Consider the following 26582-nt stretch of genomic DNA (forward strand, 5'->3'; position numbering starts at 1 on the left):
AAATGTTCAATTCTGTAGGTCTGTTGTGTTAATGGGTGACATTACATCAGTTACAATGTGCTGTGCAGACTTGCAGTTTTTTTGTTATCTCTAATCATATTGAAAACATTGATTAATCATCAGTGCAGGGAGATATACGAGACATGTGATCCTTAACAGACTTGTAGAATCATGAACGTGCAAAGGACATTTGCCATGATGTCAGTGTGCAAACTACACTAATTTAATAACACAACTTAATATGACTGTAACACCGTTTTATCAGATGTGGAATTAACATTAAACATATCTTACAACATGTAGTATGTACAACACAACTTCAATTACAAACACCATATTCTTTCCTATGGGCACTTTAATTCCATTTGGCATAACAAATAAAAACAAGACAATGGAAAACAATTTAACAGGACTGTGTAGAAAATGGATGACCAAATTCAGGACGTGTAATGAAAACTGTGTGCTTGAAGACAAACAGATTTTGACTAAGGCTTTCTATAAGGAGCACAGTGCATTTTTACAACATACACCTCCACTGTTGAACTACGCTCTGCATCTTTTCTGGAGGACAGACAAACTGTTTTACTAAAACACAACTTGTTAGTAGTTCTACAGATTTTTCTGAAGGACATAAGAGCACATGGGAAGGAGTGAAGGTGACCACAGTTCTGCAGCTCTGCATCTGATGTTAGACTGATGAGCACACCCTTTCAGCGAGGACGTCCGCACCCCACTCACCCCATTTTTAGCTGTTTTCTCAACCCCTGCAGCAAATTTTAAGATGTTTGAACATAATCACAGTGGATCGCAAGTCAAAATGTCAAGAGGCTTCATACACGACACACCCAAACACACACGCGCCCACACACACACAGCAGATTGTAATTCAACGTATCAAGTAGCTTTTGTTTGGTACCTTAACTGATCACGACACTCTCACACTCGCCTTGCACACACAAACACACTGTGCGATTTTGTAAAACCGATTAAGCAGAAGTCATCGGCATATTTTTAATAAACACCTGTGTTAATTTAAAGTGATGACATTAAACATCGACTAGTCATTTTCACATGTAGGTAGAAGTATTACTGAAACAATGCTTCGATTTAAAGTTTCTTTTGGTGATGTATTAAGTATCCGCCTGAAATCGATTTCTATATAGTGCACAGTGGCTTTTCAGGTGTTTATTAGTAAAAACAGCATGCACAGAGATGCTTAATCATGCTCTAAAATACCCTGCTGCCCACAGTAGGTGGAAGATTGTTCTTTAATAGGGAACAGGCAGAATGTGACTCTTGAGAGCGTTTAACAGGAAGCTGCAGTTAGTGGAACTATAAAGAGAATTCCCATTATTTTTCAGGTGACTAATGTACTTATTTACTTCACACAGTGTCAAACCATTATTTTGAGGAACAAGTGCAATTGAATTATTTTCCATTTTACCTGAACAAATCAAAGGTCTAATATACAATACTTATCTTCCAAATAAGCGTAGTGATGGTGGAATGTGAACAAGGTTATGAGTGACTCCTCACAGAACCAATCAGCAGCAGTCGTCTGTGAATATCATAGATCCTCACGCTTCATTCAGAGCACAAATAACTGTCATTCTGTCGTTCCCACCGCGCCACAGGTGACGCCGCAGACATACAGGTGGAGAACGGTCAAACAGATGGCACGACGACGGCACGATTCAAGGATGAACGGGTGAGCGGATGAGTGCAAATCTGCCAGCGGCTCCATGGTGATGAGTGCATGTGAGAGTTTCTTTATATACACTGTACAGTTTGTGCGCAGAGGGAGAAGAGCCACTACTGCAGGTAGCGGTAGATTTTGAAGCAGTGGTTTCCTGAATCTGCAACCACAACGTGTCCGTCAGAGGTGAGCGCCAGTCCCTGCGGGCCGTACAGCGGGTCTGCTGACGTGTTGATGTAGGACAGGAACGAACCGCTGCCATCGAACACCTGAGAGAGAGAGAGACATGCAAAATCAAGGCTCTGTTTACTGGGATAAAACCAGCAGATGTTCTGTCTCCCACTTCACTTGCAGTTTATCTTAATAAAAATGTACAATTAGCTCATTAAATCATTGAGTGTAGTGTGGGAAGCTTGAAGCCTGATGTGAAACCAGCTTTTCCTGTGCAAAAATCAGGTGCTTAAAATGAGATATTCACATTTATACATTTGGCTGAAGTACATCATTTGTATATGGGTCAGAAGATGGCACAGCACTGCATTCAAAATCTAAATCTAACTGAATCTATATGACATTAGGTCTGGTGATATATGAATTTGCCATAACGACAGACTTTATGCAACAGGCTTCCTTCCACTTGTTTTTTCTTAAGACGTGTTAAGGTGACACTTCGCACTGACCTGTATCCTGCTGTTGCCCCAGTCTGCCACTATGATGTTTCCATTGACATCCACTGCCACCCCCGTGGGCGCGTTGAACTGGCCGTTTCCCTCGCCGTTAGAGCCAAACTTCAGCAAGAACTCTCCTTCTGTGTTGAACACCTACATTTGGTTTTCAAGGGGGGGGGGGGGGTAACAGCATGGAGACAATAAGGTAAAATGACTTAAAAATAAAACGTGAGAATCAATGAAAGACAAAAGTCTACCATAAAGCCTCAGTTTTAGTACTAAAATCTGAACTGATCACCATTCATCTAACTCTTGACTTCCTGGTCGTACACCTCCACCTGTCTGATGTTGCTTACCTTGACTGAGTGGTTGTGGAAATCTGTCACGATGATTTCATTGTTGTTGTTGACAGCAGCGAAGTGAGGACCTTAATGATAAAGAAACAACAATGAGACAAGATGAGAGCTGCTTTTCAAAATCAGACAGAAGCAGTTCAGTTTAGAGAACAACTTCATGGCAGGTGGTTCTGGAGGACATGCAAGTTATAAAGTATATGAGTGCATTTAATGGGAACGAAAACAGGAAAAAACAACAAAGTTTATCCTAAAATATTCATACCGTAACAGGTGGTTCCTACTACATGCTGTTTTAGGACCATTTAATCAAAAATCAAAAAAAGAAATGTGTATTTTGTCACATATGTTTTAAAGGTCCAGTGTGCAGGATTTAGTGGCATCTAGTGGTAAGAAGGCAGATTGCAACTAACAGCCCTGAACAGCCCTCGCCTCACCCTCCTCTACAGCGACTGCTCAAAACACAAAAACGAGGAAGGAGCTCTCTGGTGTCAGTGTTTGGTTTGTCCGCTCCGGGCTTCTGTAGAAACATGATGGTGCCACATGGTGGACTCTGTGGAAGAGGAGCTGCTTCTTCCATATGTATAAAAAGCTCCATCTAAGGTAAATGAAGCACAGTGATTCTATTTTCAGGTGTTTACTCACTAATGAAAACATATTTATGAACATTATATTTGGTTTCCGCCAATAGATCTCTCTAAATCCTACACACTGGACCTTAAAACGGACATGATAAAAGTCTGCGTCTGCGTCTGCTGTCTTTGTCTTATCTACGACTCTGAAAAGCCTCTGAAGTCAAAGGATGATGGGATCTTTATGGGTCCTGGTCTGGCATACGTCTTCATTCCGCATGCAGATGTGAGCCGGTCGGAGAGAGGCTGTAAGGGGCAGTGCACATATTACCATTGAGTGTACCTGCAAACTGCCTGTCACCGTTGCCGCGGTTACCGAACTTGGTGACCAGCTTGCCGTTGAGCTGGAAGATGAAGACGCAGCAGGACTTGTTGTCGACCACGATCACGTGGCCGTTTCTGTCCACCGACACGCCTTTAGGGCCCATCAGCTTCCCTGAGCCGATCTTATTCTGGAGAAGAGCAAAAGATAATTATGAGTATTAGACGCACGTAAGATAATATTCAGAATACATAATTCAACATATAACAGAGTACAGAGTCCCTTTAAAATGTTCTATCTTGTCTTGTATGCGGCTTACGCTTAACCAATACGCACAAACACACACACTACAGACATAAATACTGTATAAGTAGCTGTGTGACAGTGTTTGAGAGAATGAGCCAATGAGCTGCAGGCTGCTCTCTGTTAAACACATGGGTGTATCAACATATGGCGTTGGTTTCAAATCTGCTGTAACTGTAAGCAAGAAAGCAAGAAAGTCATTTTCACTTTAAAACGTCCACTTTCCCTCAGAATTCAGCATCCACGCAGAAATAGACTGAAGAGGAAAATCTGTGCAGCTCTGCAGAAATGTGCAAATGAGGAGGGAAAGTTGTAAATGAGGTGGGGCGGGGCTTACGGCGCACCTGTTCTGCTGTTTCATCCCTGTTAATACAGTAACACTGAAATGATGACGGTCATATTACTTTAGCCTCTATATGAATAAAGCCAGAGCTCGACTTACCTTAAACTTGCCCTCACTTGAAAAGATGCTGACCCACTTGTTGTCATAGTCCGCGATGATGATGTCACCGTTGGGGTGGACGGCCACACCCGTCGGCCGCTGCAGCTGACCCGGAGTCCTGCCCCGGACACCGAAGCGGCTTTTGAACTGACCGTCGTTTGAGAAAATCTGCAGCGCAGCACATGTTAAAAAAAAAAAAGACAGCATTAAGCTCAAAGGAGATGGCAAAGGTCACTGAGCAGTGATGAGTTATGGCGCTCCAGCGATGACCTTCAGTGTTATTCTTACCTGGACACACTGGTTGTTGCTGTCTGCTATCAGCACCTTTCCCAAAGAGGAGGCCGCCACCCCCTGCAGATTAGTGAACTCCCCTTTGTTTCTTCCTTTCGTGCCTGAAAAACATGAAATATCACCGTACACATATCAGCAGAGTGTTGGCGTGACTAAGCTGGTGAAGAACTGATATTTGAATGTAGTTTTATCAAGTGAACTGCACCACGCTGCGTAACAAACGATCCTCATGACGTCTGCTCTCTCACCGATTCTGAAGATGAGGTCGTCCTCGATGGGGTTCTCTTTCCTCCTCCCGGTGCTGTACATACTGGCCGGCCTCTTGATGGCCTTCTGCTTGATGTGACCGCTGCCTGGAGACTTCAGCCTCTTCTTCACGCCGTCTGAAGTCGGCGACACATCTATAGACTTGGTGGCCTTTATCTTAAAGGGGCTTCCTTTGATGTGCTGGTCGTATAGACGCAGCGATAAATTAAAAGTCCCCTCTTTAGGAGCTGTGAACAGGTACTCGTAGGTGCCGTTCTTGTTGTCCAGTATCTCTCCTTCGCCTTTGCTGCCATCAGGTGAGGAGAGCTCTGCAGTGATGACTGCGTTACCCATCTTGCACAGCTCTCTGTCTTTGTCTTTAGTGGTTATGGTGATGGAGGTGGGAACCCCCACCACACAGTGCCGCAGCCCTTCCCCAGTAGCCACAGTCTCAGAGGCCACAGCGTTAGTCGTCACAATAGTCCCCAGGTTGTGGATGGACTTCTTCAGTCCGTCCGTCTCCACGAGAAAGTCCAGCTGGTCGTTCTCTCCGGGCTGCAGAGGAAGCTCCTGGCTGGCGAGCTCGACGAGACGCTCGCTCATCTGCTTCTTCACCAGCAGCACCTCGGCCTCGGTGCCGTGACTCAGCGCCTGCTCTGTGAAGTTACAGCTGCTGTTGATGCCCTCCTGGCCCTGCAGCAGCGTGTCCAGCTGGGCTTGGAGCACCTACACAAAGACAAACCAGGGGGCAGCAGGGTTAGATAGACCACCAGTCTTGGCTTGGAAGCCTTTTTTGCATCCCCTCATCACATGTCTACATGCTGTGAGCAGGTCAACCAAAGAGTGACTTTTCTTTCTCATAGTATGTTATAGATAGAAAGATAAATTATAGATAACTTAGAGACAATAAATTCAATATTTATCCCAGAGTTGTTGTGATTCTTAACATGCAAACTGCAAGAAAGTCCTCACGCACAGCTGCAGAGACTGTTCATGAAAACAGATGAAGACTCCTCCTGCAGCGACATGCTGAAATCTCTCTGTGAATTTACTGTTTACTGTCCAGTTACTGTCACAACCAAACAGTCAGCAGAAACAGTCTATCTGTGCAGCACGAGACAGCCTCCATCCTCAGACCCTCCATTCAGATCAGGAAGAATAATGTCAGGGTTCATCAACTGGCAGCTGGGAGGTGTTTTTGGTTTCAGTGCTTCATCCTCGTCTGTGCTACACCTCACATCTTCAAAAATCAGTGTAAAGAGCCCGCGTGACTCCTCTTAGCTTTGATGAAAGCGGTCTAATATTCCCTTTTCCATGTAACTTGAGAACTAATTTGATTGACTGGATTTGGTCACGTCTAACTTCATGCACGATGAAGAACAGGAATTCAAGATGTCCTGCAGAGATACATCATACGTTAATAGTCATGTGTTCGTTATGCCTTACTTGTGCATGTGTTTTGTAACATTAGGAAGTGTTACCATTTTAGCTAAAAACAAGCTAACACAAGTCACGTTCAGATCATGAAGTCTCTCAGCGTGCTTTACTTCAGGTGTTATAAAGAGGACAGTCTTTGCACTTTAAGATTACTGGGGCATCACTGCACCCTGATGAAAGCACCAAAACACACTCACCCCCATCTCACCATCACACTCCTCTTCTTCTCCAACAAGAGAGGCCATTGAGCCTGATATCTCAGACTAGAGTCTCCAAACACCTTCTGCTATCGCTTTCTCTTCATATGAATTCACACTGTGAGGCTCTGGAGACACACGCGCTGTAAGACTAGAGATCAAGCTGCAGAGGAAGAGGCGAAGAAGTGTTTCCAGCATGAAGAGCGAAGCCGCAGTGTGTTCCCTCACTGCACATGACACACCCAAATCAACCCAAGTGTGCATACAGTACACTGGCTCCATCTAGCTACAAGCACCAACACAGCTGAGAGTCACATATCCGACGCTCCCTTTGGCTCCAGTGTTTTTGCTGCGCACCAGCCAGCGGATTGTAAATCATTAACAACCCATGTGATGGGAGCTCCTTGAGGGGGCGGCGGCAGGCTCCTCACCAGACCGGGTGATTGGTTGTCAGGACTGGGGTGGTGCACCAGCTCCACAGCCTCCCCCTCTTTCTGCCTGTTAATCGCCTATCAGGCCAGCTGAGCCCCTGACACATAGATCAGCAAAAAGCCAGATGAGGAGCCTGTGATAGGTCGAATGCTTTCCAAAAATAGACTGTAATTAGGTCAATGTTGTGTTCATGTTAATTATTTCTTTCTGTGTTATTTCCTCTTGTCATAATCTCCCAAAAACTGACGCTTTGCGCTGATTAAAAAACTCAAACTTATTATTGTGGCCACAGCCGGAAAGCACAACACTGCAGCGACACTCTGTCAGCCAAATTAAAGTATTCAAAGTTCACCTTCTGCTTGAGACCGTAGTTGACCTCCAGCTCCATAAGTAAAACGCTCTTGCGGACATTCAGCGTCTTCTGCAGCTCGTCAAAGGTGGCGTGGATGTCATCCTCAATGGAGCTCTTCTGATTGGTCAGCTGCTGCAGGATCTCTGACAGCGTCTGCAGGGCTGAGTCGATCTCTGGCAGCCTGGGAGCGACAGAGGGACCAGAGGAATGAGGAGACTTTTCATTTAGCCAGGGGCATGTCCAGGGGGCGGTCAGGGGGCCACTCTGGATATCTGATTAGTCATTATCCCGAAGTATGATTGGCTATCTGTCCAGTGAGAGGCCGGACCTTAGATTGAACTACCTGTGTGATGAGCGTTTCTGAAGGTGCATTGTTGCATTCAGGTGCAGCTCAGGCTAGGTTATGGTCGGGCAAGAAGCGATTATGGTTAATGTAAGTGTCCAAGATATGAATGGAAGTCAGTGTCCCCAAAAGCGATGGAGACATGACTTCATGCCATCCCTGTGTGAGTCAGGGCCACCCCAGTCAAAGAAGTCCGGACATGCCCCTTTACGCACATAGTGAGTAAACAGTCATATGACGGGGCGAGCCCATAAAGGAGGTTTGTTTCATTCATGCCATCATGGCTGCTACAACTACGGAGTAATGTGCATGAAGTCTGTACTGCAGTATAATGAGGTTTACATAATGCCGCTGTTGTACCTCTTCTTGACAGCGTCTAGCTGGTCCTGTAACGAGGCCTTGTGCTGTTCCACTACGTCTTTCAGAGGCACAGTTGGATGTTCTCCATGTTCGCCGCTGGTACACTCCTGACACATGGCCGTCTCACAAGGCGGACAGTAAAACTCCATGACCTGCACAGGAGGAAAAACCAGAGGTTAGACTTAAATATGGGGTTGAGGTTTAGCCCAAAATGTTTTTAGCCGCATTTGGAATGTGGCTAATGGCAGCACTGATTGGTGCACGGCTTTGGTTCAGACTGAAATATCTTAACTATTGGATGGATTACCATGAAGTACAGACATTTATGTCCTCCAGATGCTGACGCCTACAGACATGAATGACTTTTCCTCTGGCGCCACCATTTTTGGTTCACAGGAAATTTGGTTCTGTTCACTTTTCATCTCGCTTCTGGTCAAATTTTTATTTTTTTTATTGTCCATGACTTCCCATCAGCATCAGCTGTCCTTAGTGCTAATTAGCAAATGTTAGCATGCTAACACACTACACTAAGACGGTGAACATGGTAACCACTGCTGAACATCGGCATGTTAGCATTGTCATTGTAAGCATGTTAGCATTTAGCTCAAAGCACCCTGTGCCAACATACAGCCTCATAGTCGACTATTTGTCTTTTCTATCTATAACATGTAGTAATATTTTTGTTGATACTTTATCTTTCAAAACAGTGAACTTTAGGCTGACAGTGACCCTTTAAAAGAATGATCAAAGCGTGACCTATGAACTTATTACCTCTCAATTTATCACATATACAGATGCATTGTGCCACATTTGTTAGCAGGAGAACATTTTGTGTGTGAAATGAAAAGGCAGAACCCTTACGTTGCCTCCATGGTTGGGGCAGGAGAGCAGCTGGCCTGTAGCCACAGTGGTGATGTTGTTGAGAGCGGCGGCCTCCTGGCTGCAGCTGTCCGGCGCCCGCTGCAGCACGTCCATCAGGTTGGTGATGAAGAAGTTATTCTGCAATGCCGCCACACCCTTCTCCGGCAGGATCGAGGTCTGGCGGCACACGGGGCACGACAGTGTGAGGCTGTGGGCCGGGATGTAGTTCTGCAGGCACCTGGAGGAGGAGGAAGGCAGGGGGAGTGTTGTATCAAAGAGAGTGTGGAGAAAGGTGTAGGTGGTGTGTGTCGCATTGAGAAGACAGAGGACATTATGCAACCGAGAAGTCTCTTGAGATCCAGTTTTATTCTTTCTGTTTTCGTGACTGCCTATAAATTAAAAATAATTCAACAAAAACATTCAAAACTGTAATCTCTGCAAGCCCATTCATAATCAGTTCTTTGACCCATAAACTGGACGAAGACAGCTAAAAATCCTGCCTTTAATTGCATCCGGTGGCCCAAATATTTACAGCCCAGAAGTGGTTTACAGCAGCAGAACAAACTGAGTTACTGTCTGTACCAGTTTATTATCTACACCTGCACAGTGTAGTGCAATCAAATACAACAGCTCTGACATAATCCAATAAATTCTGCCACTGTGAATCTTATAATGTTCAGTTTTGTTGACGCCATGTCAGAGAAGGTGTTTATTAAATTCTTTTGAGCGGTGTTTGCTGTCGTGTAAATCCCAGAGACCCTCCAACCTGAGCAGATCTTATCAGCAACATGAGCACCTTTGAGGGTCTGTAGTCACCAAACTGACTATCACAATCTTATTAAAAGTTATTGTCTAACTTCCTGATCACAAGCAGCATCCACAACGATCAAGCCTCTAAAGATCATATATGATCATGCATTTAAAGTTTGCAGTGGTCGTTTTGATCATTTCAGTAAATCTGCTGAGGTTACGCCCACATATGGCTCAATAACCAGGCTCCTCGGGTGCTGGTGGTTCCACTGGTGTGAGGATATTTAAGCTCTGAATGCAAATAAACACTAAAATGAAAAAATAAGCTTCACAGATCTATTGCATGGCTCTTGTCATCGATTGCACCATTACATCACTGATGAGTGCGGTCGCTCCACTCAGCATCATGTGGTCAGAAAGACATTAGAGTAAAGGAGGCTTTCAACATGTGTGCACATAAGTGCTGTAATGCCTTTCTACCACAGAGAATTTAGCTTTATAACACACTTTAAAAAAGCACTTAGGTTTTACAAGCATAAATTATGTTCAGACATTGTTGGATCTGGCTGATAAATCAAGCCCAGGACACAAAAAAAGTTTAAACTATAACTTCACAGCAGCTTGGATTTGATCGTATCAAGAGCAAAATGTGACCACACACACGGACGTTGGAGAAATGAATATGTTAAAAGAGAAAACAATTGTCTTAATGACTCTCCAGAAGCGACCAGAGGAAGGGACGGACAGGCACAGTCCACAGTTTCTCTTTTGTGTCAGAAACAAAGGCTAGCTCTCAGAGAGGATGGCACCGATGCAACAAAAACCACACAGTACTGATTACAAACACAGAAAGCACTGCTGCACATCCCACTTTCTGTCACGCTGCAACAAAAACATACAAATCCTACATTTGAATTTGCTTTTTCCACTCCTCATTTGCACATTTAAACCTCAAGACTCACCAACACACTGGTCCAGTGTACACAGTTTACAGGATTAAAACACCAATCACTGCATTAGCATCACTCACCTCTCACAGAAGGTGTGCAGGCAGGGCAGTACTTTGGGGTTTTCGTAGCGGTCCAGACATATGCTGCAGATCAAGAACTGCTTGTCAATCTGGCGGACCACGGGGCTGGGAATAGTGGAGCCTTCACTGGCCATCCTAAAGCTCTGACATAGGAGTCCCTCTTCCTCTTACCCTGCACCCTGCGGAGCGAAACAGAGGGAGGATGAGACGCGAGGACGTAGCAAAAAGACACCACGTAGTATGATCAAACACACAGCGATGACCCGTGGAGGGGGGCCGCAAAGATCAAAGTTTACAGCAGAATGCCCCCTTCCTGCCATCCCCTCAGTGAGAGAGGAAGTGCCAAAAGCACAAACAGACACGCCAATCAGCAGCTGTGGCTGTCAAACCTGTAAACAGAGGTATTAAGATTAGAAACAGTGACTGAAAACATCCCCTCAATCAGCAGGCGATCAAGATAAAACCAGCCGCTTCGTGTCTTTCCTTTAGGTCGGTGGGTAAACTCATTTACATACAATTCATTTTTCATCCTGGGAGCAGATACAACATCTGAGACGCTGAAGAGGCAGAGAGGTCGAACTGAGGTTTTAACTTCAAATGTTTGCAGAGCATGTGTGGATCAAAACATCTGCAGTTTCGTGGATTCAATCATCCTTGACCTTCAGAGACAGCAGTTGATGAAATAATCTCACCTCAAGGTCTTTTTAGTAGCTGTTGTGGAGCTTTTGATCAAATCTAAGACAATCTGTCCCTGTGGTCATTCGTGGTACTGCAACAGTAAAATGCCCTCTGCCCCAAAACAGTTTTCCATAGACCACCATTACATAAGAGGCCTCCTAATGTAAAGAGGGTCAGCTATTACTCTTTTGATTGTGGTTTTTTCATCTTTGTGAATTTTGTATTTGCATTTGTGTGACGTCATTGGCTGAGTCGGAATGCATGGGCGGAGCCGGGAGGAGAAACATTAATGCAGAGGGCCGCACATCGCAGAGGCTAGAAAACCTGTTAGCTGATGTGTTCGGTCAGTGCTATTCATTCAAATGAACTCACGAGCGCTCATGAACACACCAAAGTCAGGACGACGAAACTCATGAAATGGAACCATCCGAGCTGCACGTGAACGCAGCAGTAATGCAGGCCACAGGTGGTTTATGTCGAGCAGCTCAGCCAAAGCCGAAGCTGAATCACCAACCAAACAAGGCAGACAACTGACCAGGAGCACCAGACCCCCAGGGGCATCAAAGCCCCGCAGTCATGTGTCAGTTCGTTTTTAATAACTCATTTAATTACACATCTGTTATCAATTTGCACATTTTTGCCCTGAGGACACCAAACCGGTTCATCCAGGCCGTGAACAAAGACCGATGCTGCCTCTTTAGTTTGGCTGATTTGAATAGCTTTTGGCAGAGATTCACTGCTATGATCCAGAACCACCTGTACTGACCTTATTAAGCAGATCAGCTATCTGCCAGATGTGACTGATTAACACAGTTGCTTTGAAAACATTCAGATTTGCAGTTCATTTGAGGTATCAGAACTGATACTGGGTTAGCAAAAGTCTATTTGGTCCCACTATCCTACAAATAGACTTTATCCTGCGACCTCTCTGAGGGTCTCGACCCGCACATTGGAAACCGCAGCAGTCAGTGAATGTGAGCTGCTGGCTGGCTGTTTGTCTTAAAAGGCACTTTGAGTGATAAATATTTGATTATGAAGTGAAAGCAAAAAACTGCGTTCAGCACTCATAAGTGCAAGACCTATAAAAATAAAGTACATCACCATTCTCGTCCTGATTCTTCTTAATCAAACCTGTTTTATCTGAATCACCCTTTTGCTGCATCCTTCAGTTTAATGGCCAGCGCTTCTGTAACGCTGTCTGGCAGCTAACTGAGACACAGAAAGTGTGTCAGTGCTTTTATTGTCTCCTCTCATTGAAGACAGGCGCAGAAACAGGCCACCTCTGCTGCTGAGAGGAAACCCTCCGGGACTGGACTTCTTTCTACCGTGCACGCTCTCTTTCTCCTCTTCCCTCTTCCATTTGCTCCTAATCTTTCTCTCTCTGTCATACAATCCTGCTCCTCTCTTTCCTCTCTCTGGAAGCAGATCCTGTTTCTGCGATGTGGTGGTAAGCGGTGGATAAAATGACTGTCATAATGAAGCTGTCATGCTGTCAGTGGGTTATGATAACCAAAATGTACAGCATGTTACAAGGCTGGTGTGTCATGTGTTTGCTGTCAGTGGTTAAACAGTTACGTGTTGCAGCTCAGTTTAATTTTACAAAGCAAGTTACGGACTTCAACAAGCGGCTCACAATCCAACATTTGACCACCCCGTAAAGTAAAAGCAGCTTAAGAGGCTTCAGCCTTCGTTCATACGCGTAAAAAGGAAAGAAATCTTTTGCATCTGCAAGAAATGAATGACACAAACACTCCAGCACAGGCATGCACAAACACAAAAGCTTTACATGTTAATAACTTACCAGCCCCTCGGAGCAGATTAAGCAGATAAACAGAGCATCAAAATATGGCACCAATTATAAAACTGCAATTCCTAAATCCTGCAGACAGCCACAACAGGACAGCCCAGTGCTGACGGTGCACAAGGTCGCAGCAACCACACAAACGCTTCCCTCTTACATAATCAGATCCGCACCAGCTAAGCGGAATAATTCCTGCTGGATTGAGCCATCGTCTAATACGCAGCGGAGGGTGCACATGAAAAAGGGAGATATTTCAGCGTCTTCTCCACATGCTGTGACTCCAAGAGAGAATAGTAATAATCCTACAAAAACATGAGCTTGAAACAACGACACCAGCTAATCCAAGAGGCTCATTATTTCCCTCATGATGTGATGAATAGGAAGACTTACGGCGCTGCATCTATGGGATCAACAGGCGGCATCCACTCCAGCGCACAGACCGAAACGCTGGCTCCATGTGAGCCAAACGGGCAGAACGCGCGCACCCTCGCCCTGCCTTCACCTCATGTCAGCTCTCACATGCAGCGATGCCTCCCTCCAGGTAGCAGCGAGGAGCCGAACAGGCGACGACGGGATGTGAGAGTTGAGGAGGCAGAATGTATTTCAGTCTTTACCTCATCTCTTCCCCTCTCTCTCTCCTTTACTCTGCCTCACCACTTCCTCTCCTCCCGTCACTCATGTTCTTGGCTCAGTCTGTCTCATCCATTCATCTCCCTCCTCCTCCTCCTCCTCCCCTCTCTCTCTCTCCCCCTCTCTGAAGTAAATGCTGGCTCACTGCAGCAGTGAGTGTGTGCAGCATCAGGAATATGTCAGTGACTACTGGCTGACGGCTTGTGATCTCTATGGGTCCCCTCCACGGCCAATAGAGTCAAAGGGAGCTTTCTCAACGCATATATGTGTGTGTGGGTGGGTGGGTGTGTGTGGGTGTGTGTGGGTGTGTGTGTGTGTGGGGGGGGCGTGTGCATGCTGCTGAGTCACCGTGCATGCAGAGACAGAGCATGAAGAGACAAAAGATGAAAGAGAATCATGATTACCAACTACAAACAGACTCTCGTATGCGCATGCACACATTCCTTCACGCACACACCGTGATGCATGGCATAGCACAGGTAGGCCAGCTCTTGCAATATGGTGTTATTCCTTCATAATCTGCTGACATAAGTCTGGGGTGAAACTCGTGAAACTCCTTTCTTGGGAAAAGATGAGGGCTCGTGTGACTTCAGAGGGTCTCTGTGTGAGTGAAAACACAGACCCTCTGGACGAAGCTCAAGCTGCGTATTTTTGCATCATCATTGCACATGAGTGACTTCAATAGTTGGAGGGAAAATATTTTAATTTTTTTGGGAATGTCTTCAAATAACATAATGCCATTTGGAGTCAGTTCAAGATTAATCTGCTCCAAATCAACATGGATCTACTGCAGGAAAGACAATAAAAACATGGAGAGGGGGATTTCTACTGAAAACACCAAAAAACAGTGACACGCACTGTAATCATGCCATTTTAAAATGATGGCAGCAATAGGAATTTTGCCCAGATTTCCCCAGACTATTGCCTGATTTGAGTGATCTTATCTTTTCATAAGCTGTGGAATTACAATAAAATAACACAAGGGGAGTTCTTCAGTTCCTTTGTGGCTTTTCTACCTTTGCGTTTGAACAACACGAGCTGCTCTTGACGGAGCTTTTTCACACGTTTCGTTATGCCTGGCAGCTCCGAGGCTGTTCCAGTGATCTCATCTGAGCCTCTGCCAAAGTCAGCGAGCTCTGAGTCAGTCAGTGAGTGGGACACAGAACAAGAGGAACGAATGCAGCTCCGGAGGACAGATGAAAACACAAGGGCTGGACAGTCGCTTCAGTGTGTGCAGATGAACGAATACAACAAGCAGTTTCAGTGTAGAGACAGATAAACAAACATACTGTTGGTCTTTTCATGAGCTTCATCAACAATCAGAAAGATACAGTATATTATGGTCTTTATGTTTTAAAGGTACTTTTATAAACAAAGCACAAAAACATTGCTCCACAGCCCCACCTAGTGGTCAAACCTCCACAGGATAGCTAAAGGATTAATGATTGGTTATAGGCTGCCTTCAGTTTGGATCTGCAGACTCTGTTTAACACATCACACCCTCACAGCCACCAGCTTCTATAACCAACACACCTCCTCATCACTTTGACTTGTCAAAATGCAGAGGCTGCAGTCTGGATGCAAACCGAAGTGTCAGCCTCGCCACCGGAACCTGCTTTCAAATGGGCCGATGGGCCTTTTAGTGCTAACATTAGCAACAGCTAAATCAAAGGTATTAGTGTTTTCTGATGCTGTTTTTGGTTTTATTACATGAACAGGAAAAGAGGCCGTCAAACTCTTATTTATTTAAATATACTTCAACAATACTAAGAGTTTCGGTCATGCTAACGGCTGCACTGAGGCACAGTGGTGCTTTGAGCTAAATGCTAATGCCATGAATATGACAACAATGCAGGTAAAATGTTCACCATCTGAGTTTAGCCTGCTAGCACGCTAACATTTACTAAATATCGAATGTGAATGTCATTACTTTTGTGTTCTGGCACTCAAAATCATAAATGTCAACCGCCTGGTGGCGCTGCAGGAAAAGTCAAAGGGCCGAGAGTCATCCTCTGAGGACCATGAATGTTTGAAAAAGGTGGAGATGTTTCGGTCAGGAGTGAAGTGGTGGATCAACAAACCCACAGATTGACATTGCTGGAGCTTTCATTCGCTTTCAGAGAAGCCAGCAGGACCGTCACGTCTCTGGAAGGCCGGCAGAGACGCTCATAGCTCTGGGGCACAAACACATAACACATAACACACACATCCAAATAATGAGGAGAAAACACGTCACTTAACCTGTTTTTGTTGATTCACCGTTCACAACCACATGACCACCCCTGATGCATTAAGACACAGAGTGAAGCAAAAAACACCTGCTGCTCCACCGACCAATCCTCATGGAAGAAAAGACAACTTTAAGCAATATTAAGCTTTAACTGTTGCATGTGGAGAATCTGGGGCAAGCTGTAATTTCAAACCAGCTCATTTCCACTCACCAGTACGAAGAGGAAGCCGTTCTCGGACAGTTCTTTTAGGTATATTTTAGGTTTTGGTTGACATTGTGGCTGCTGTGGCTTGTGTGTTACTCTGGGTCTCCCTCTGGTGTCCATCCCACAGCTCTTTCCAGAGCACTGACCTCAGCTGTTTTTAACCATCTCCCTGTTTCTAAACGCACAAAATTGCCAGGTCACCCTGCACAATAACGACACTGCCCAGTCTGAATGACCGCTTTCAAAGTGTAAACATCCAGAGTGGAGACAAACAGGTGGGTCTGCAGGTAAACCGGCTGGTTTGTCTCACTCCACCTGCACATTACTTTCATACTGTTTGATGATGTAAGACTGAGTCATTTGTCAGCTCAGAAGTCCAAAAGTCACATGCAGGTTCACTGTTACGCTGTCATGTTGAGAGGAGAGCAGCAGGACACGTGGAGCGACCTCATCTTACATCACCAGAATTTATTATCCTGAGATTGTTTTTTAATTGTCCTGCACTTCTATAAGTACTGTTACAGTCTGCACACCTTTCCATGGTGAATAACAGTTTGATCTCGTTTGTACAAGTGTTTTTAGTGAATGTAAACTATCTTAAGACTCTTAAAAAGAGGATTGTTTTCTGATTGGAGAGCTTGTGCTAAGGCTAATTAGGCCGCTAGGTTTGCCGTGTTAGCTGCAAGCTCTCATACCACAACGCACTAGAGGCAAAGACCGACGCACTTAAAGGAATATTCAAGTTTAGAAAATCCACACCGCTTTTGTGTTTGTGCACGAAGTGCAAAGCTGGAGCTGGGAGCGATTAGCCTAGCATAGCAGAAAGACTGGATGGTTGCAGGTTTAAAGCGCTTCCACAATGTCTTCACTGTTCAGACCCGGCAGCTTCAGATATACGCTTACTATCACCTCGAAAGCTCACCTATTAACATCTTATTTGTTTAATCTGGAGGCAAACAGTAATGAGCCAAAGAAGAGCCAAAGCACTGCTGTGGGCTGTTGGCACAGCTGAGGCTAATGGGAAGCTAGCATGAATAAAAACAACACTTGTGCTACTACTACCACTACTACCACTACTACTACTACTACTACTACTGCTTCTTGGTTTCAGGGGAAGTTGTCTGCCTTTCCCACCTGCATCCAGTCTGTATGCTAAGCTAGGCTAACTCCATCCTTGCTATACACTATATCATTGCTATAACTGATTCTTATGTGAGCTCTGACAGCTCTGCAGATTGTTTTCAGCATTTATTGCGTTTTGAGTCCTAAAGCCAGATGGTCTGATTATAAGTTTCATGTCCATCGTGATCTTCTAATCGTACCGTTTCATCGGCGCTGCAACAATTTCACAATAAAACACTTAAATTCTGAGACTGTCATTCTCCAGATGCTGTAATTATTCAGCAGCAGCTCCAGAAAGTTACCACAAAATAATCAAACCACACTTTTGTTTTTCTTTATTTCCTGCTTTCAATTTCAGAGAAATCTGGGGCTTCACATGCCTCCAGTGCTGGAAAGGGTGACATAAGCCCAACCCTTGAATTTAAAAACACTCTCATGCTAATCTAAAGCATCCACTGGGGACGGGATGATGAGAGATTACAGCAGCAGAGCACGGCAACATCCTCGTTCAATAAACTCCACCTCCACTGCTAGTGTCTGAAGACGAGCAGCAGCATCTGATGAAAGTGGTCGATGGGGGTTTAAACCTCAAAATCAATTTGAAGCATTTTCATGAGCAGTATTTTAAGGTCTTGAAGACATTTTTGCAATTAATAAATGCTAAAACCTTTGATTTCTTCTGAGAGTTGTGTAATACTCCTGTTAAGAGACCCAATTCACTGCCAGACTTTGAGGTCTGTAGGGTCAAATGTATATTTGAGAGAAAAGGGCTGCACTCTGAGTGAATGAGGAAACCTCATGTCAATGCGTCACCAGGCCACATATCTGTCCAACTGTGCATTCTGGTGACACAAGATAAGACAATGCTCTGCCTGAGAGCGTTAGTGGCTGCAAGTTGACAACTAACCTCTAATTAAGGCCTACACATGTGCAAGCGTAGAGCCATTGGAAACTGTCCACGCTGCACATCTGTCAAGCAGAATTCAATGAAGCAAAAACATTGTGTGTCGATGTCCAGACAAACTGCACGAGCACAAAACGGTTTTAGGCCTCCTGCGTGGCACTTATCATAGTCACACTAAAGGTGACAGATTGTTTTTAATGGAGATTTGTTCTATAGATTAACCTCTCTTATTTTGAAAATTCAAGATAATGAGTTATTAAAATAATGTGTTGTATTAAATGATTGTCTGAAATGTCCTTAATTTTGTTTGAGTTTCTGTTTGTGCACACTGCCTGTAGCATTAGCAGTCTGTGTGATTTTTTACTTATTCACTTATTCAAACCGCGTCCTGAAAATAGCTAATTACTAATTAACAGTAAATGAGTAACCATCGTTACAGCATTTAATCATTATTGCCAGCACAGCTGAATGTCATATTTCATCACATCAGCAGCTGACTCTGCTTTTATTGTTGTTGATTTCATCCTGCATACTGATAAACAACAGACTTAGAACTACTTTGGATTATATGTGATGAATCAAATAAGTGTTTTTAACCAAATCAACGGTCTACAGATGGAGGAGGACACATGTTGTCCAGACCGTGAAGCCCTGGGAGACTTTTTCTCAGCACACAGAGCATGGACATGTACAGTGCACCTGCCTGGTTTCAAGACAGCTGAGCCGAGGCCCCTGAACATGATAAACAGGAAAAGGAAATGAGAGTCAAGCAAATATTTTCTTGCCAGCATACAGTGAATATTCACCTGCAGAGAAAAGCCACTGGAAGCACATCTGCTGAGCGTAAACGAAATGTATTTCTCAAGGTGAACACCTGAGAGTTCATGAACTGAAGCTGGAACCTGTATTTCTAGTATCAGCTCACAAGACTCGCAGGGTAATAACCAGGAATTACAGAGGCATCTTTAAAGGCATAATTACCTTTTCCTGTTACAGAAGCACATCAACACTGCACCCTGCTTAAGGACGTTTCCAAAACACCACCACAGTTTCCCCTATAATCATAAATCTTTCCTTTTTTCCCCCCCTCATGTCATTTTCCAGCTATTACTCACTCTTTCCAATCCTCCTCTCCATCTGTAAATCCCAAACATCCCACTTACTTCAACTCCATGGCTGCTCTCCTCTCCTCTCTCCTCTCTGGGGTGAAAACAAACGCTGCTGTCTGTCACCTAATCCGTCTCATCTCTGATATGCTGCCGTTTGTGCAGTGGGCAGAGAGGGGTGTGCATGTGGGAAGCCTGAGCTGTTACAATAATCCAAACAGACTGACAGGGCGAGCGAGACAGAGGGGGGAGGGCCGGCCGCTGGTGTAGAGGGAAACCACAGACCAATCAGAGGGTTCGGTGAGGCTGCGGGAGGTTGGGCTTAAAGCTTGTGCTGCTCTTTAACCCCCAGTGAGGGCAAGAGTCCCAGAGGCATGACTAAAGAAACAGATAAGGAGTGACAGAGGACGGGCCTCTGACAGAAAGAAACCAAACATCCAGCAGGAGTCACATCATTTCAATAGTTCAAGTGCTGACCTGTCTTTGTATCACATGCTGCATCTTGTTTGTTTCTTTTTGTCAAGCTTAACCTCGACTCCACGCATGCAATTTTATCTCCAAGAGAGTGTACACATGCTCTAGTCCTCCCTTTAAGGTGCCCGAGTTGTCGACTGCAGAGCGTAAAACAAATGTACTCTCTCATTGCCGTTCCTGAAAAATCGATGACGTGAGGGTTTAAGACTTGGCCAAAGTCACAGTAATTGAAACAAGATGACCCACAAATGGTCACAATAAGCACAACAGGCCTGATCCCTGAATGATCACAGCGCAGTCTCGTACAGAACGCGATAGCGCCGAGGGGGAAACTGCAGATATTCACCAGCTAAACGAGCATGTTGCTAAATGTCCCGTTCGCCTCGGGGGACTCCCTGCACCGACACAAAGCTGGTAAACAAGGCAGAGGTGATGCAACAGAACCACAGAGGACTACAACTCAGGAGAGAAATCACCGGGACAAACACACACATCCAATAATAATAAACACAAATGAAGTTTGAGAGAGAAATTCTCGATTCTGTTGGTATATTACCTGAGTTTGGGTACTGATATACTTTACTCTGAAATATACATTTCCTATAAAGTCCATTTTAGGCACGCTAACAGCAGGTCTCTAAGGATACCGGTGCGGGTCGCTCAGTCGCTTTGGTCCAGACTGAAATGTCTCATCAACTATTGGACGTGAAGTCTTGTACATTCAGTGTCTCCAGATGATCCACTGACTTTTCGTCTTGAGCCACTGAGAGGCTGGGTTTTTAAGCAACATATGATGACACTAAATGTGATTAATTCATTTTCATCATCAGGAAAATTGAACAACTGAGCAAACAGTTTGCTGATGAAGATAAGGTGAAATGCTCAAAAGCTCCAGACCTGCTACAAAATGGACCTGGTGGTCAGAACAAGACTACAAATCAAACTCTGTGGACAAATTTGGGTTGGTACCAAGAATGTACTGAGGTCTGATAGCTGGGACTTTTTGCCATATATAGTGTTTATATTAGTATCTCATTACTAGTAGTACTTCATTCCACTGTCAAAGAACATGATAGCAATATATGCATCCTGTTCTGAAGGCAGCCTTCCTCTTATTGTTACCACAGTTTTCATACTTCCGTTTGGGCAGACAAACACTGGTGGGTCCACAACAACAAAATCACTCATGCTGACACACACGCACACACACACACACACACACACACACACACACACACACACACACACACACACACGCCTCATAACGCAGACATATATGCCCCTCGAGAGTTTCCCCATTTCTTGAAAGCTTTAATCTTATTGGCAGGCCACAAACAGCATTTGCAGTAATTATCCAAATGCATCTGTTTTCCCTCTGTACATTCACTCCCACTTAACTGGATTACTTATAGCACAGAAAATGGCTCTGAACGGACACAGGAATACCATGATTCAATTCATTTTCAACTTATCTAAACATGGCGAGGGAAAGGGAAGGGAAACCAGCTTCCTATGTCTCTTAAAGATCCAGAATTTGAGCTCCAACAACACACTGTGCGCACAATTTACAACACAGCTGTCAACCAGACTAATAATGGCACTTTGATCCCTGACAGAGTGTAAGTGGGCATGAACAGGCAGTCAAAAACAAGAAAGAGACTAACACAAAAATGACTAAATGCATATCTAGGGTGAGGGTTAATTACCAGTCAAAAGATAACTGAGGGGCGTCCAATGATTAACTGCAGCCCACTCTGTGGAAAAACAGACACCAGAACACCAGACTGTTGGTTAATGCTTCTCTCGTTCCCTTAAATGAAGAAACTGCTCAATCTACATGGAAAAGAGCAGCCAGTGCAGATTAATCAGTGTGAACGACAATGAGAGGTGAGCTCAAATAAGACCAATTAGCTGAAACGAGTCATCAAGAAGGGTCAGATTTATGGACCACAGTGTACCGCACTACATACTGCTTTCATTCACACAGGACTTACTGGAATGCTTTGGCCTTGCACTGCCAACTCATGACCAGGCACATTTTAAGAAGAACCATCAGTCTCCTCTTGTGCCTGTGATGATCACTGGGGAGGGTCATGCTCCTTTTGTGCAACGCTGGTAGCCCCTGCTGGCTGGAGCATGACGCACACTTCACATTAGGACTTAACATTACGAGCAGTGAGCACACCGAGCGTTGGCAGCTTCAGGAAAAGGAAGTCTGAAGGTTGTTTCACCTTCGAGCTGATTTATCAGAACTCGGCCTCAGTTCCATATATATATATATATGATTAAAAAAAATACTAAAATAAAATAATAATATAAAAATTCAGCTTAATTATCATTTGTGACAATTGCAATGAAATATTCAATTGTTTGGTTATTACACAAGGTCAAAAGGGCACACATGCACACATCCAAAGGAACAGAAGAACAACACAAAACAAGTAATCAGCAGAGAAAAAGAGGGAAATAAATACAGGAAAAAAAAGGTGTAACCCAAGTCTCATTGTTACAACAAAGAGGGCAATACAGGATAAAAGAAGATGAAGATTCATTTACATATCAACACATCCGTACACACACATACACACACAATGTTAACAATAACCTGCATCATTGCACTCACTTCAGCATCAGAGCTTTTATAAATTTCCCACCATCGAAGCAACAAACCACTGTTGCAACACACAGAAAGCTGGTGGAGTTAGTTCTGCAGTAAATGTTGTTATGACCCTTAACACACAAACACACTGTCACCTCTCCAAATCCTTCACACTCAGACGCTCAGAGCTACTACTCAGTTAAGAGTCACTAAGCTGGCTGATGTCCAGCGCTAATCAATTAGCTTTACGCAGACAGACGTCGCTGCAGAGCCACAGCAGAGCTCGCAGCACTGAGCCCATTGATCCCGGGTGGTTAAAGTGTCACAGGGCGACAATTCAGCCTGCAGGGCCTTCAGTCACCGAAGGAAAGCATCAATACCAGCAGCAGTCAGCGTTTGCAATGGAAAAAGTGTTTATCTGGATAATGAAACGCTCATAGCCACCTTACTATTCAACAAAACAGCTGTCACGCATCTTCTGTGACGCTCAGTAATAAGTTTATCTAACATAGAATCTAACACAAAAGTCCGGAAACAATCACACTGACATTTTTAAATACTCGCGCTCATATGACGGCTGTGTTTTGATTTTGGTACCAAATCTAAACTTTTTAATACCTTACTATCAGAAACATAGACTTGATTTTCAATTTTTCTTTCAACTTTTCTTTTTCAAAAATCCTTCAAGAAGTCCTCAAATACTCAGTTTTGTCTGTGCAAAAACAGCCACAAAAAGTTGGTATTTAAATGAAAAATTAAAGTATGAGGGAGTGAAATGGAGTTCTGAGTCCATAATCTGCAGTTTTTGATGCTCAGTTTTGCAGAACAACGTATCTGTACCGAGAAAGTATTGAGGCTTAACACCAACACCAATTGAACCTTCGTTAAGCATCTAATCTGAGCAGCCTTGATGTGTGACATGTCGTGCATTGTGACAAATCAGCCGACTATTGTCTGAAACATTGATGTAAGTGTGCATTTTGCTTCCTTAGTGTCGAGCTCATTTCTTCATTAGAGTCCCACGGCTGCAGCGCTGCGGCTGCAGCACAGTGTACTGCAGCGGTGGGAGAGTTATGCAGCCTTGACTGCATCACTCTCTACTTCCTGTTCCCAGAATCACGCGCTGCATTCAAGCACCTCTAATGTCACAGCGACTGAAAAAACAGCTGCCATAGAAAAACTACAGATCAAAGGAGGACACACACACACTCATTCACACACACTCACACACACACACACAGGGGTAGACAGAGCGCAGGCAAACGTAATGAGACTTTAATCCACTTAGTTTATCTATGAGGAAGAGTGGAGCCGACTAATGACATGAATGTGGCTTTGTGATGTGCTGCTGGAACAATGTTATATGAAGACAGCTGGTGATAATAGGAATGCAACTAAACATCAGTTTCATTGATTGATGTGCAATCACTTAGTCACAGGGATGCGCTGATTATTTCACCTAAAAATGTAGTTTACTAAACTGCTGTTACAGGCATATTTTGACATAATGGAAATGTGCTAATTCACTTTCTGACTGAAAGCTCGATGAGAAGCTGCCACTCTCACACAGTATCTGGACAGAAGATGATTAGTCTGGCACGAAGCTTAGCATAAAGGCTGAAAGGAGGGGAAACAGCACTGAAACGGCTTTTTAAAGCAGCGGTTCCCAAAGCCAAGATGAAAAGATTTCATTTGTCTTGGGAAAAGATCTGCTGTTGGTGTGAATGGATCACTGACACAGGACTCTCTGGACGCTTGCACTTTTTGAGATTGGATGCATATTTAAAGTCTGGGCGCCAAGAGATCTGAGCTCCCAGAACTTTTACCAAAGTCTCAGACTCATGGTTATGGCTTGTTCACAGTCGTCATTCATCAGCAAATTTCAAAGCTTTACAAATCATGTGACTCCTCAAACATTATCCCAACAATCAGCAGCCTTGGACTCCTCCAATCAGCTCCCTAGCTCTCTGAAAATTAAGATAACTGATGCCCACAAAGCAGGAGAAGACTGTAAGAAGACAGCAAAGTGTTTCCTCAGAGTGTACTGTTATTAGGAAATGCAAATAAACTGGAAGAGTGGAGGTCAAGCTGAGGTCTGGAAGACAAGAAAACTGCTTAGAGGATTATGAGAAAGACAGATCAAACCCTCATGTTTGACTGCAAAAGACCTTCAGGAAGACTGGAGTGGTGGTTTGCAAAGGAACATCAAAGGTATATTTGGAGGCAAAACGGTGCAGAATACCCAGAAAAGCAGACCTCTGAACTGAACGGCACACCAAGCTGAAGATGAAAATGGCTTCAACAATGATCCTAAACACCCGAAATCTACAGTGAACACATCAAGAGGCACAAGCTGAAGGTTTTGCCATGGTCCTCACTGTCCCCCTGACCTGAATATGAATGAAAACCTGTGGATGGACCTCAGAGGAGCAGTGCATGAAGGACGCCTTTTGCAGGAAGAATGAACAAGACCTGGAGGACTCTTAGCAAAGCAAAGCCTTTACAAGCCAAACTTTTTCATGCCAGTGTATACTGAGAACAACGGGGGTCAAGAACGGACCCTTGAGGAACACAATGGTGAGAATTAGCAACAGAGGAACTGACATTTGCTATAATTGAAAGGGTTCTGCGACCAATCAGGTGTCTCGATGGTGCAGAGGCTCCAATTACTGATGGGAGTCAAACAGGGTGCTCAGATATAAAAGGCAGTCACCTCCATCAGCTGGCAGAAGCAGGTCATTATCGCAGGGGTCTCAGTGCTTTGAAGAGCTGCTAAAAATACTGCTGTTTCGCATAAAATAAATGAACTGGGATGAAATGACTTTCTGCAGCTCCTTAGGTAAAAAAGATCATTTAGATATTGGTCTGTAACTATTGAGATTTGTTGTCTTTTTGTCCAGAAGCAGGTGAATAACTGCATGTTTGAAACAGTCTGGAAAGACGCCACAGGGCTGTTCATAATCCATCAAATAAAGCACCGACAGTGAAAGAAACCTTTTGTAAAAACTTGGCGGAGGGTTTCATTTGCTGAATGGATTCACTGAGGGACGCAGGATTACTGTTGACGGTGGGCAGATGCTCTGGATCACATGAAATCTGAACCGAAAGCGTTTTATCTTTGCACTCAAACGAGCAGCAAACATCTGTGTCCGGTCTTTAACGCGTGAATCTAAAAGTCTCACTGAGAATAAACGGGGACAAACATTCAATCTCAGCTGTTTTCTCAAGAAAAACACGCAGGAAGTTCCGCATCACTCACCTAAACGCTTCTGCAGGTGTGCAAACGACGGTGACGCACGCGGATGCGTCAGGTGAGCTGGTCCCGGGTGCGCGTTCCGCTGCGTTCACTCCTGCGGTTGTTTCTCCTCCTCGCGCTCCGTCCTGTCTGCTGCTGCTCCGCGAGGGGAACGAGCTAAAGCTCAACCGAGAGCCGCTTCTGCTCACTTCCACCTCACTTATTAAAGGACCCGCCGACAATAAAAGGGAAAGGCAACCGCAGCCGGATGCAGTTGGATCTGATCCAGTCCGGCAAAAAAAAAAAAAAAAAAAGCTTCATCAATATTACATCCACGTGTAAAAATAGCCTCGGTTTGCAGGCTGTGCTTCTGTTTGTCCCCGCAGAGGTTGGTTTGTGACATGTTATGTGCTGTATTAAAGAAAACCAATGCTGAATTATATTAGCTTGTTTTAGGATCCTTTAAAGGACTTCTTTTGACCTTCAAAGTGATATTAGATTATGTTTATTTTAAGCAAAACACGTTGTATATATCTGTATAAGTCCTTAGCAGAAGACCGTATGTAGTAAATTGTAAGTTGACCTCTAAATAAATGTTAATTATGCAGATTATGGACATCTGTGCAGCTGCGAGGGAATAATCTGATGACAAAACTGATTTATAATTGAGCTTAGTGAGAGCTGCAGTCAGATACTTCGGTGATTTTCTTTAATTTACATGATTAAATTCAGTGAACTGTGAACCTATTTGTTTATATGGCATGATCATGTCACCTCATCAAGTTACAATCCAGTTGTTTTCTTACATGATTTTGTGCACATACGACCTACGACCTCTGCTGAGCTTTACCTCTTACCTCTTGAGCCAGGTGAGCCATTGCGTCCTGTCCTAACTCCTCCTCCTGAAGCTAACCTACCGCTGGCTGAGGCCTAACGTTTATGA

At 44.3% G+C, this 26582-nt stretch overlaps 1 protein-coding gene across 8 annotated transcripts; it reads right to left on the bottom strand.

Moving 5' to 3' along the window:
* Positions 1-191: 191 nt before the first annotated feature.
* Positions 192-25901, bottom strand: trim2a (tripartite motif containing 2a). Of its 8 annotated transcripts, none has more exons than XM_070973235.1 (12): positions 25664-25796; positions 10656-10834; positions 8876-9113; positions 8015-8166; positions 7312-7492; positions 4896-5619; positions 4645-4748; positions 4357-4524; positions 3621-3801; positions 2721-2791; positions 2377-2517; positions 192-1965 (listed from the first exon to the last, which is right to left on the bottom strand). In XM_070973235.1, the coding sequence occupies exons 2-12, from the start codon at positions 10787-10789 to the stop codon at positions 1813-1815; spliced, it is 2247 nt and encodes a 748-aa protein (XP_070829336.1). In that variant the 5' UTR covers positions 10790-10834; positions 25664-25796; the 3' UTR covers positions 192-1812. The 8 variants fall into 8 exon arrangements, with proteins under 8 accessions (XP_070829336.1, XP_070829335.1, XP_070829331.1 ...); XM_070973234.1 differs by lacking the exon at positions 25664-25796 and adding an exon at positions 19389-19501; XM_070973230.1 differs by lacking the exon at positions 25664-25796 and adding an exon at positions 13525-14004.
* Between the last annotated feature and the right edge of the window lie 681 nt (positions 25902-26582).

Source organism: Chaetodon trifascialis, chromosome 2, assembly GCF_039877785.1.
Source record: "Chaetodon trifascialis isolate fChaTrf1 chromosome 2, fChaTrf1.hap1, whole genome shotgun sequence".
Taxonomy (NCBI): Eukaryota; Metazoa; Chordata; class Actinopteri; order Chaetodontiformes; family Chaetodontidae; genus Chaetodon; species Chaetodon trifascialis.

What these genes read in the sequence shown, in the direction of transcription:
- trim2a (XM_070973235.1), bottom strand. Translation starts at nt 10,789, where the DNA reads ATGGCCAGTGAAGGCTCCACTATTCCCAGCCCCGTGGTCCGCCAGATT. An exon ending in TCCACAACCACTCAGTCAAG is followed by an intron (nt 2,518 to 2,720) that starts GTAAGCAACATC and finishes AACCAAATGTAG; the next exon opens with GTGTTCAACACAGAAGGAGA. An exon ending in GGGGCAACAGCAGGATACAG is followed by an intron (nt 1,966 to 2,376) that starts GTCAGTGCGAAG and finishes TCTCTCTCTCAG; the next exon opens with GTGTTCGATGGCAGCGGTTC.